At 40.6% G+C, this 12968-nt stretch overlaps 2 protein-coding genes across 9 annotated transcripts in view; one reads left to right on the top strand and one right to left on the bottom strand.

Moving 5' to 3' along the window:
* On the bottom strand, positions 1-11334 carry SLC25A40 (solute carrier family 25 member 40). Of its 4 annotated transcripts, none has more exons than XM_077936904.1 (11): positions 11251-11332; positions 10127-10248; positions 9358-9417; positions 8258-8364; positions 7524-7591; positions 6847-6971; positions 5723-5896; positions 4476-4585; positions 3218-3299; positions 2362-2442; positions 1-741 (listed from the first exon to the last, which is right to left on the bottom strand). In XM_077936904.1, coding segments are annotated over exons 1-11 (1050 nt in total). In that variant the 5' UTR covers positions 11253-11332; the 3' UTR covers positions 1-622. The 4 variants fall into 4 exon arrangements, with proteins under 4 accessions (XP_077793030.1, XP_077793029.1, XP_028605706.1 ...); XM_077936903.1 differs by having other exon boundaries at positions 2362-2460; positions 11251-11330; XM_028749873.2 differs by lacking the exon at positions 11251-11332 and adding an exon at positions 10680-10879 and having other exon boundaries at positions 2362-2460.
* The window catches only part of DBF4 (DBF4-CDC7 kinase regulatory subunit), a 17323-nt gene continuing 15349 nt past the window's right edge, over positions 10995-12968 (top strand). For 2 of the 5 annotated variants that reach the window (XM_077936902.1, XM_028749872.2), the window contains exons 1-2: positions 10995-11163; positions 11524-11617. In XM_077936902.1, the coding sequence (XP_077793028.1) occupies positions 11572-11617 (46 nt within the window). In that variant the 5' untranslated portion in view covers positions 10995-11163; positions 11524-11571. Of the gene's footprint in view, positions 11187-11288; positions 11398-11523; positions 11618-12968 lie in introns of those variants that run through there. The other 3 variants (XM_028749870.2, XM_028749869.2, XM_028749871.2) reach the window with 3 other exon arrangements.

A 12968-nucleotide genomic window follows, 5' to 3' on the forward strand; every position in this document is an offset into this window, starting at 1 on the left:
TAAACTTTATATTTTATTAAGAAAATGCATTTTCCTTGTTTAATTTAAAAGGTGGTTGTTTCTGGGTAATGCCATGCTAAAGATTTTGGTAACATAACAGTGTAGAAATATCCAAACTAGGAAATTCTCATGGTTTTCATTAAGATCTGTGCATATTAAACATAGCTGCTGAAGAAATTTGTTTGTCCTACTCCTATGCCTTATTCACATACGCTGTTAACCTGGATTATTCAATCACATGATGTAGGCACTCTAAATAACATGGCCTTGAGTGTCTGAGTCATTATTTCCTTTGTGGAAATACAATCTTGTATGTATAATTTCAAAATACGGTTCTGTGGGGGAAAAATATTGCTAAAACCAGCTGGACTGTTACCAGCTATATGATGGTTAGCTACATCAAGTGGCTACTGTATGAAAGACATTTCAGTTTTCCCGGCGGAAGCCTAGGGCAGTTCATGGGCTGTGCAGCATTCTTCTTTTGCAGAACTAGGTCCTCGTCTTGAACAGAGCTGACTTGAAGGCATGCATGATATGCAAGGAGCTTATCAACTATATTTTTAAGATATAAAATTATCTTATGGACCTTCTTACTGCTGCCACCAAGTTTACAGAATCAGCATTAAAGGTTCTTCATAGCTTTGTCTTTATTTATTCTACGGAAGAAAGATTTCCCATATTCATAGGCGCTGATCATTATGGCACAAGCAGGAGCAATTTTTGTCAGTCTTGGAATAATGCCTACAGAAAAGATAAATTACAACTATTCAAGAGCATGGAAGAACTAAGTGGGAGATCATCAGTAAGCTATTGTATGTAATTGCTTAAATTTTTGCACAACTAGCACAATGTTATTGTACTTACCCGTTTATTTCAATCATTTGTTATGTTTAGCATAGAAGAGGGGAGGGGACATGAAGGACTCACACAAAAGATGGAGCCGAGTGGGGCCAGAACCAATTATCTATATTTCATTATTCTCAAGTCTAAAGGGACCACACAGTATGTTCAATTGCTTATTGGTTTCTCCTGTTGTTCAGTCTTGCAATTTGAATGCTCTTATATTTATCACTGTGCAGAAACCATTATACCAATATATTTTTACAGACCCTACCTCACAAGATCACTGCACATAACTTAAACCTACAATGTACAGAAAGCACAGGTTTGTCAAGCCTTGAGCCACCATCCATAAACAAAATATTTGGAGTATATGAATAGTGGCTTTGTAGCAGATTTAAAAGAGATCAAAGCCATTTGAAAAGTAAGGCTAATAAATCTGAATGATGTTATCAACAATGCAGTTGAATGAGCTTAATCATTGTTAATATAATAAAGTTCATAGATTCTTTGAGAGATTCAAAAGCACAACCCTAATTGTTTACCCATAACAATGTTCATGGTAATGCTTCAGGCTCTCGTAGAGACTGTGAAAGTACAGTACATGACAATTTTTATTTGCCAAGGCTGTTTCTCCAGAATTTTTGTATATATTTTACCTGCATCCCATTCTTACATGGGGGCTTAACAGTTTCTCATCATTGGGACTGATCAGTGCCCTGGGGGCCTCCCCAATTAAGTAACTGAGTTAGTTTGTTTTCCACTTTTCACAACTGCAAAATAAGCTTGTAGGGAAGAAGAAGAAGAATTTGGATTTGATATCCTGCTTTATCACTACTCGAAGAAGTCTCAAAGCGGCTAACATTCTCCTTTCCCGTCCTCCCCCATAACAAACACTCTGTGAGGTGAGTGGGGCTGAGAGACTTCAAAGAAGTGTGACTAGCCCAAGGTCACCCAGCAGCTGCATGTGGAGGAGCGGAGACGCGAACCCAGTTCCCCAGATTATGAGGCTACCACTCTTAACCACTACACCACACTTTGCTATGCAAAACAACAAAGAGTTATTGTCATAACTACAGAAAGACTGTCATAATGGTTTAAATAGCTTAAGGTACAATCCTAATCAGAGCTGCTCCTAACAATTGGGCAGGACCACCACTGCATCTGGAGTCCTGCCCAGTTCAGAGCTTCTGCAGTGATTGGGCATGATGCTGTCATGTGATGGCAGTGGGGTTGGCTTTGGCTCCAATGAATCCTAGGCAGGTTCAGCCCCACACCACCCCCTGCCATAAATCGGACCGAACGGGGAGTGCTGCAGCCACCAGATGGAGGATGGCAGGACTGGGTGAAAGGACACTGTGGCCCACTGTGGCACTGGACAGGAACAGGGTGTGGGTGGTGGTGGTGAAGGGTGTTTGGACTGCACAGTAAGTTCTTTTGTAGATACTACGATACTGCCTAAGACAAACAATATATGGAAAACATATCAACCTCTAGTTTAGTGAGAAAGCAATAATTTACCAGTATATAATCCAGTAAATCCATTTTCAGCAACAATTCTCTTCATTAATTCCCATATCGATAAACTCCTCTGCTGTGAAGCTGAGTAAAACAAAACTACTAAATAGGAGGAGAAAAATGTGGATGTACAATTAAATGTCAATTATGCTTCTACCTAGCCACATCTCTCTGGTGGTAAATTTTGCAAGGAGGCACCATTTTCAGGTGGGACTGCTTTCAAAACTTGCCCCCCCCCCCGCTGGTTGTAGTATTTGTACTGTGCTGTGCTACATGCAGTGTGATTGTTAATTTTATTTCACCTAAGTGCAAGTAGATAAATAGGTACCGCTTTATAGCGGGAAGGTAACGGCGTTTCCGTGCGCTGCGCTGGTGCTGGCTCGCCAGAGCAGCTTCGTCATGCTGGCCACGTGACCCGGAAGTGTCTGCGGACAGCGCTGGCTCCCGGCCTCTTAAGCGAGATGAGCACGCAACCCCAGAGTCGGACACGACTGGCCCATACGGACAGGGGTACCTTTACCTTTACCTTATTACAATTTGAATGCCATAGAATTCAAAATGTTATGCAATAAAATGTAAGAAATTAAAGAAGTACTTTATTGGAAATAACTATTAAACACTTGATTCAGAGCTGGCTGAATATTCTCTTGCCTTCCTAATCATATAAGAGAGGCCAGCAGACCGGCACATTCTACAGCTTCAAAATATTCACTAAGGGCAGCCCACGAAGTGTGTGGTCCTTCCATGATGTTACAAAGGTATTGATGATACTGGTTAGACCACCAAGAATGGGTTTCAATAAATATTGTACTTGATAGAGGATCTGAAAGAAAAAAATACTTGGTGAATTAGAACTTACCATGTGTGCTGACAGGTTCCCACATTTCAGTCTGCTTGTGTGTTTTAACTACATCAAAGGGTAAAGTTAATACAGCAGCAATCTAGGGGGGAATTAAATTTTTGAATGTTAACAGTACCCACAGGCAAATAGATTCCATTGCAACTTTCAGTGTAAGCATAAAATACTCTGTGTGCTGACTTGCATCTTGTTGGACTGCACTAACACAATGTAATACATTTAAAATATTTAAGTTCCAATTAACTCAATGAGACTGAAGTATACACATTAGACTGTTAATATAGCATGAAATGCTGATGATACTAAATCCTGAATTTTAAACTGAGAGCTTATCCGTGTTAAATTCAGCATCTAGGTGGGAATCAAAGCAATTTTCACTGCAAATCATAACCTTTTTATCTGCAATAAAAAGTACAATCTCATGTGTGTGTACATTTGAGTAAACATATATATGAATGAAGTGCTATGCATTTTGCTTGGCTTAAAATGTACAATAATGTAATAGTATAATAGTACATCTGCAGTAGCACAACTGGATGCTTTCATCTTCCCCATAATGTGGGTACTACAGATATGTTTAGCATCTCATCTAGCTTGGTCCTTCTAAGTAAACATGCATAAAACAATGCTGTGAGTTTATGCTGAAACAACCAAACCACAGCCTATTTACTTCAAAGAAAGTACAACTGAAATTAACAGGACATTGTTCCAAATAAATGTGCTAAGAAGAGCATTGCCTTTTGCCTTGGCTTTAATAAACTGATTTTTTCCCCTCTTTCATTTGGTGCTTCTCTGTTGATACCTTAAAAGTGCCCAAGGAGTTTCCCACTCAGAATGCCTACTTATTTTAATAGCAATAATAATAATAATAATAATAACAAAACAACAACAACAACAACAACAACAACAACAACAACAATAATAATAATATTTATTTATACCCTGCCCTCCCCAGCCAGAACTGGGCTCAGGGCGGCTAACAACAAACAAAATTACAATAAAACATAATAGGGAAGAAAAAACACAACAAAACAAAAAGCAGTTAATTAAAATACGAGTTAAAATACAATTTAAAATGCAGCCTCATTTTAGTAGTAGCCCATATGTTGCCTTATGTTGCCCAAGTATAGATCTGCCCTCTCATTTAAACTATCAGGACAGACTCTATATACAAGACTACTATATACATTTTCATGTCTTATGTAAAAATTACGTAATTTCTATTAGATGAAAATGTTATCAACAAAAAATAACTTACAGAACCAGCTACTGCTCCTGATGAGAAAGTGATAAGGAATGTTGGCTCCCTTTTACCTAATTTCTTGCATAACCTCTTCTTCAAGTATTCATAGTTACACCAGTACAGTGCTATAAGGACAAAAAGTCAGAAAATGAAAGAGGCTTTTTGCAATCTGAAAACGGAGAACTACAGTGATCAAGTTTTCTATGTCTATACAGTCGTACCTTGGAGGTCGAACGGAATCCACTCCGGAAGTCCGTCCGACTTCCAAAACATTTGGAAGCCAAAGTGTGGCTTCTGATTGGCTGTAGGAAGCTCCTGCAGCCAATTGGAATCTGCGGAACTTCGTGTTGGATGTTTGGGTTCCAAAAGAATGTTTGAAAACTGAAACACTTCTGGGTTTCGATCACTTGTGGAAGCAATTGTGCTTCCACAAAGCAAACTAATTGCTCATCACATTGTCGCCTACCACACTGTGGAATAAAAATATAATAATCATGTGCAGGGAGGGGGCATGTCAGCCAACTAGTCAAACTGTTGTCGACTGATATTAGTGTGTATTAGTTTGAACCTTAAGACCATACTCCTATACAATAAACTCAGAAGTAAGCACCGATTAAAACAATGCTTACTTCCAAGACAATCATCTGTAGGATCAGGCTGTATATCTGAGTTTGGACCAAAAATGGTTTTCATTGGGGGCCATTTGGAGGAATGAAAGTAAAGTTGCTTGAGTTATCTCAAGGTAGAAATAGTTCTTCTTGATCTTTCTTAATAATCTAATCACAGAACTTTTGTTTTTAAACCATTACTTTAATTAGTATTTTTGATATGTGGGCAAGTGGGCTAGTAAAAAAGTTGGTGGGCTGGAAACTTGTGGACTTAGCTACAGACTGTTTAAAAATGATAGAGCACTTCAGTGCTCACATCACAGTGTGTGGTTGGGCATTGCTGTAGGGCCAGTCTCTGTTTCAACCCACCGCCCCCTCCCTTAAAATACTCTGTTTAGTATTGGAAGCATGGCATAACCAAAATCAAAGTTTATTTTTTAAAACATTTTTTAAAGCTTCATACATTCAGTCATGGTGGAAAGGAAATAAACGTATTGGCCTTCATCCATACATTTCATACTTGTAAAGCAGTGCCTTATTTGGATTCTTTTCTCTTGCCTTTTCAGACATCCCAAATTGGCAAAATCTTCATCTGAAAAGAATCCGCATCAGCCAATATAACCAAAAGTACTACCAATGCAAAACAAGTCATACCTGAGAATGGTACATCTCTAAGAACTGTGGGACCCCATCCTTTCCAGAGTGAAAGCCAACCACTTTGGGTCACATTACTACTAATGCAAGCAAGCAGCTTTTTATAACTCAACCGCCGAGACTGCATTCTTGTTTTTATCATTTCGATCGGACTTGTTGCAGTGGCTGCACACACTAAGTGGGAGGGGAGGAACACAATATGCTCAATAGCTATGTCAATAGAGCATTTTCCATAGTAGCATCTGCAAGAGAAGACTTGCTTTCTCTGTTTTGTCCATGCCTGTCATTTTTTCAATGCAGATAAACATAACAAAAATAATTATCTAATTATGTATGTGTTGCCTTAAGGGCAAAGAACTACAGTGGTACCTCCAGTTGCGCATGGGGTCCGTTCCGGAACTCTGGTCGGATCCTGAGGAATTTGCAACTGGAGGTGCCTGTTCTGCGCATGCAGCGAAACCTGGAAAAATACTTTGGGTTTGCCACATGTAACCCGAAGGATACACAACCAGGGGTGTGCGTATCCAGAGGTACCACTGTAGCTCAACTGCCCTAAGTTTCCCTTGCCGTGTTAACCAAACAGAATTTGAAACTTGCTTCAAATATTTTAAACACCACAACCATTCTTTTGGTGCAACTCTTAATGTGGTTCCATTTTATTACTCAACATCTACAGATAGTTGCTGCAAGAGATCATGTGAGGTTCTGAAGTCTAGTGACATCAATACACTGATGACACCCAGTTTTATTATTTTCTTCTAATCCCACCTAGAACCAGCAACAGATGAGGGCTAATAAACTGAAGCCTAAAGCAGGTAAGACTGAGGTGAGTCAACTGCACTTTGTACAGAGAAGCAGAGAAGCATCAAACGAGCTCAGAAAGGAATCTCAAGTTCTGAAGTGTGGCTAAGAGAAAGTGTTAGGCCTGCACCAGCCAAAATCTTTTGTGCTTAAATCTGAGTATGAGGAATGGCTAATAATATAAGTGTTTCCTAGGTTACACTATCACAACATTTGCTTTATTATAAAATGCTAGCTATAAGCAATGGAACTTATCCAAACTTTCTTTTAAACCACATGAAATAAAGTTTTAACAGCAAACTAGAGAGCAGAGACTGACTCACATCTAGCTAGGCCACCTGCAATAAGTGGAACGGAATCATGATCTTCTCCTATTTTAGAACCGAAGGTATCATGTAGTTGATCATAGCAGGTAAAATAAACTACAGTTGTTGGAACTGAAACTGCTCTAAAACAAAAGTATAAATATTTAGTAAAGTTGCCAATCATTAAACACTTACTTGCTCAGTTAGCTGTTGCCCCTGTAGTTTAACTGGTTAAAATATGAGTGTCTAGATCAGAACTATTCCAGGTGTCCATAGCTCTCTGACACCCTTTATCTATCCTGACTGTGCTGAAAGCAAAAAGAACTCAACAATCCCAACAAATGAATGCAAATTGTGCCAATGCTCAGATGAATCGCAAGCCCTACCTTACAGCTAGCTATTCAAACTTCAAAATGCAATTGCACTACAAAACTTGCATTCATACAATTGCAAAATGCATATTTACAAGGAACACATTTCTATGTCTCTGCCAAGATATTTTGCCCCTTCCTGCAGCAGATCTAACAGCAGAGGAGCCTGTAACTGCATGCTTGGCACAACATCAAAGCCCCTTTTCCTCTCAGCTGCTTCCTGTTTTACAGATGATGGGGAGGAGAGGACCCCAGAGGGTCCGACTCTGCTGCAGGCCTACTTTACAGGAAGCTATATAGGAAGACAATAACTATATAACTTACAGCGATGGAAATAGTCCACTCCACAGGCTTTTCACACCCTCTCTTTGAACAATTTTCACAAAAGCATCCTAAATTAGCCAAATATGAAGACAGAAAGGGTTACAGATTTCTATAAGTCCTGTTGCACTTGTTTGTATATTATTTTGTTTTGTTTCTTTCTGCTGTTATATGGTTAAAAGTTTTCAGTGTGGTTATTATTTTTTAACATTTATATCGGTTGTGTGTTGTGTTTTGTTGTATTTGTATTCAGGTGTATTTGTTTTAATTCATGCAGTGAGTTGCCTTGAGTCCTAAAATAGGAGAAAGGCAGGATATAAAACAAAGAAAGAAAAATTCCTCACACTTCAAAGAGACATATAATCATATTTCTGTATTAATAATAACAATAATGATTATTTATTACCTACCCTTCACCAGGACAAGTTACAGCATTTAAAACAATATTAAAAATAGTATCAGGTAGGTAGCCGTGTTGGTCTGACACAGTAGAAATATATTAAAAAAATAGAAAAATTGTCTAGTAGCCCCTTAGAGACCAACTAAATTTGTGGTCTCTAAGGTGCTACTAGGCAGACACCAACTCTTATCACAATAATGAGAATGATCCAGTGCTTCTGCTCCAAACACAAAATACATTGAATTCATACTATGAGATTTTTTTTAAAAAAAGCAACAGCCTGTAGAGTGTTGTGCTCAGAGTTAAAACTGGTAGGATTAAATATGTTTCTACTTACTGTCATGCCAGTAAAACGTCCAGCTGTCTTATGCCAAGTTTTGCCAGTTCCATTTTCATAGAGATAAACATGATCTGTCAAGCCATCAGAATCCAAAAAAGCCTTTCCTGATAAAAGGGTGAACAAAAAACCTGTCATGTTGTTTGTAACAGAGAGGGGGTGGGTGAAGCATGGGCTCAGGCACATTTACTGGAAGGGGGGTGATATTCACTCAGGCCTTGGGAAGATATTTATTTTATTTAACAAAATGCATATACCACTTGCAAAATATTTCATTGGTTCTGCTTTAACTCCTGGGCACAAAACTGGCCGAGTTCACTATGCAGAAAGTTGATTTTATATAAATCAGAAGCCACTCCTTGTCACCTGGTTGTCTCCTATAAAGCAGCTCCAACATCACTTGGGCTTCTAGCAAATTAGTCCAGGTGTCTTCATGGTGAAGTAGCACAGCCACCAATTTACAGCAATCCATAAAAGTGGTTTTGTCTTCTGTCTAAGGCCTCACTTCTGGAATGTTACACTAATGCATGCCTGGATGCTTCTTGCTGGATTTCAGTGGCGTCAACAGCTCTAATGACTAAGTATTAGAGTAAGTCAAGTTAGCTTAAATTTCCAAATGTAGTCTCACACTTTATTTTTTTCTTATTTCACTGGTAACAGGTCCACATTTTATTAACATAGCTATCTCCATAATTCTTGTGTGGTTTCTGTACTATATCCCTTATATACATTAATACTAATTGACTAATGGAGCATACATTTGGGAGGTATACAAGTACCTTTTAGATATTTCCTGTTGCAGAAATAGTGATGAACAAACTTAATTCACCACTCCATTCTGCCACTGTATATATTAGAAGTTAAAGCTCTCTCTTCACTCTTAAATTAAGCATACTTTTTTACCTTTTAACATTATTCACAAATACAACAGTAACCAGTATACCAAGCTCAGTCTTGCATGCATAATATTAGGCCTTCATAGCTCTGTGACCCCCACACAATACTTTCTCCACCACCATTAAAGCCACATTTTATCAAAACATAAACAGAACAGGCACCCTTTTATCTGTATCCAATATGCATATCTATAAGGATTTTACCTTTCAGGTTTGGATTGCTCTGGGCTTGCAGTCGAACTTTAACAACATCTAGGGGTGTCACTAAAGCAAAAATAAAAATTGTCTTGTGGAAAACCTTTAGAATGCATAAATTAGTTGGCAATAAGGATTTTAAAATAAAGCTAAATAAATGAATATACATAAATCAGCAAAGACTTGTTCTCTGTTGCCCCAGAGGGCAGTAGAAGGCACATTTCAATTGAGCATAAAGAGAAATTTATTAATGCTAATTCAACAAAGAAACGAGTTACTGAGCCTGAGGCTCTCCTGTTCAAGGTCTTCAAGCTGAAGCTGGACAGCCGTCTGTTGTGGATGCTCTAACAACTCTAGATTTCCTACATCAAAAAGGGGACTGGACTAGACGGCCTTTAAGACCAGCCTCCAGTTCTAGGATTCTACTGGCTTACCATGAATGAAGGTATCATTCTCACTTTATGCCTCCTCTTGCATGAGCAATGAACTACAGTCCATGGTGTAGCATTACATCCAAACCAGGGATTGCTTGTTTTGCTTAAACAAACCATGACTGGTAAGCCAGGAGAAAATCTTGGTCTCTTTGAAGCTAAACAAACCACAATTGCCAGTTCGGATACAGTCATTTGGCACTATGCCAAATATTATTGTTTCTGGTCCTACTCACACTATGGAAAGAATGAAGCAGGAGCTGTCTGCATATCCCTGGTAAACCATTGCCTATGTACATGCTGCTGCAGCCATAATGAGCTAAGTGGATTCAAAGATTTTTCCTTACCCAAAACTGATGTAATAACAGCACCACAACCAGAGGAGAATGCTTGCTGAGAAGTTGTGATTCTGTATAATTCATTTTCCTTCTCTTCAGAGCCCATAATTTTGTTCCTTGAAAAACATAACCTGTTTTTTTTTTGGGGGGGGGGGGGGAATAAGCCACATATTTATTTGTTTTTTTATAAAAAAACCCTCAAACAATATGAAGCATTATTTAGCAGCAATAAATTTGGAACAAGTTCAGGACATCTTGTGGTATTTGCATCAAATTCTGAAAGCTTGAGTTTTGTATGGCTACCCAGTCCGATCTTCAGACAACTGGCAGTTTACACAGAAAGACAAAACAGGTAGAAGACCCAGCAGCTTGGCAAAATTTTATTGCAATGCACTACCACATAGCGGTTGTTTCTAATTTAATGATAGGCTCATATTTCGCATTTTCACGATGCTCAGTTCTAAAGAAACCCAGATTTCATTTTTTATATGGGAGTCTCTCCCAAGTGCTGGTACTGTGAGCTGACTATATGAATGGCTACCCCATTACAGTAGTCACATACCTCACCCCGGCCCAACACTCCGATCTCGTCCGCCTCCTAAAACACAAACCAAGGAAGGAGAGTCGCTTCCTCCTCTCGGAAAACTTTTTTTTTTTTAATTGCCCGCCCTTCCTTTCGGGTAACAAGAGCAGCTGCTCGGAGCTCCAAGCCAAGCTCTACCTCAGAGAAAGGCGCTGCCGCCCACCCGAGGGAGGCCTCCAGGAGGAGGCGCCGCCCCCCGCTAACTCCCACCCCGCCCGGGCAGCACGCAGAGCCGGCCTCCGAGGGGAGGGAGCCTCCTCGCTGGTTGGTGGCGCCTCCGCCTCCGCTTCCCGGCACGGGCGGCCCTTCAGGCCAACGAGAGAGCCGAGGCCGGCCTCGGGAGCTGCTGGTAGGCCCTGCTGGGCAGAGGCGGGAAACTGCGAGCGACAGCTAGCGCGATGGCCGACTCGCGGAAACACTGAGCGGCTCCCGTCCCCGGCGCCATGGGCCCCGCCACGTTGGGGTGAGCAGGAGGCGGCTGAGGCGGCAAGTCGGGCGCGAGGCGGCGGGTGAGGGGGGGGGGGAGGCGGCTCGCGCGGCGGGAACGCACATTTCAAACGCCAACCGTCCCTCGGCGGGGGAGGGGGGAGGAGGCGGCGGCGGCACGGAAAGGGGGCGCAGGGGAAGCGGGCGCTGGACACCAGGCGCTGCCCCCCAGGCGGGGAGGGGAAAAGGCCACACGAGGGGGAAAACCAGGGTGAGGTTTTCGGGGGGAGGCGGTTGGGACTCGGGGTTTCCGCCCACCACCTTTAAAGAGCTTTCCGGGTTGTTCCTTTTTAAAATGTGGTTTTAATTTCTGTGCGCTGCTCTTTTTGCCTCGCAGGTCGTAACCGTTAGAGGCGAGGAGGGTAAGATGTGACTTCCCAGGAAAATGAAACCAAGTGGTTTGAAGAGCAGCAGCAAAGGACAGCTCCCCTGTAAGTGCCAGGACTTTCCTTTAGTTCGCTAAGGAGTGAGGTTTATTATTATTATTATTATTATTATTATTAGTTTATTATTTATACCCCAGCCACTCTGGGTGGCTCCCAGCAAAATATTAAAAACACGATAAAACAGGAAACATTAAAAACTTCCCTAAACAAGGCTGCCTTTAGAAGACAAGGGATGTCTTCTAAAAAGCTTCAGCCCCTTCACAGATTCATTCCAGAAAGGAGGTTCAGACAAAAAAAGTGTTGTCTCTTCTCCCTGCCAACCCCCACCCCATGCAACGCAAAAGAAAAGAAAAAAAGATGACAAAGCTGTTTGGCAGAATCTCAGTTCAAATCTGCTCCCATTTTCTTTGGAAATCCAGAGAGGCAAAATTTTCTTAGAGGAGGAGGTTGATGAGATCTAGATACCTTTTGTATATTTATTATTTGGCGGGGAGTGGGGGGGTTTAAATTATGCATGGGCCCCCTTCTAATTTCTGGGTCCAGCACTGATGCAAATCCTTGAATAGCCAGGCTGGCTTCCAGGTGAGATAACGGCTTAAGACTAAGTATTGGTAGTTAAGGGTAACAAAGGAAATGGCTCTGTGCCAGAGGACAAATGGGTGGTTCCCCTTCCCTCAATTGGCTGGTAGCTAGAAAGACAAAGGCCAGAGTTGTGAATTGAGTTAGGTGAGCAAGTAGTTGGATAGGCTGGGAAGCCTGAGACTGAGCTATGCGTGATTTCTGCTTGAATCCAAGTGTTGTGGCTTTGGAAGAAGCAAGAACTTTCTGGAGTGTTAATACTGTGAACCCTTCCATTGTTGGCTCAGGTTGTATATATGTGTAAATAAACCAGATTGGGGTGGTGTACTACAGTATCTTAATGCGTTAGGTTTGATGTTACTTAACTTGTGTTTCACTTATCCAAATGTGTGTGTAACTGCTTTGCACTGCAAACTGTTGTGGGCTTTTTGAGAATTATGCTAAACATTATGCTTATTGTTCAAAAAGGCAAGCAGCTAGTTTGCCTGTCATAGAGATTGGACTTTTTGTTCCATGTACTGTACAGCTGGGGTATAAAAACTCATCCTGTAGCCAGTTGTTTTTTTTTTTAATGCTCTAATGAGGAACTTATTCAAAACTTTTGAAGGTTTGGGATCTGTAAGTGAAAGTAAAACTGACTGCATATGTGTTTGTAAGAGTGTTGCCCTATATTTTAACTCTGATATGAAACACATCCACTTGAATCCAAATCTTATTTATTTCAGTGGGATGTGTTCTTGGCTTAGGGCTACAATCCTAGTAAATTTACTTAGAAACGTCTTTCTCTGAAATCGGTAAGATATGTTCATAAGTTGTT

The sequence above is a fragment of the Podarcis muralis genome, chromosome 12 (assembly GCF_964188315.1).
Source record: "Podarcis muralis chromosome 12, rPodMur119.hap1.1, whole genome shotgun sequence".
NCBI classification, from domain to species: domain Eukaryota; kingdom Metazoa; phylum Chordata; class Lepidosauria; order Squamata; family Lacertidae; genus Podarcis; species Podarcis muralis.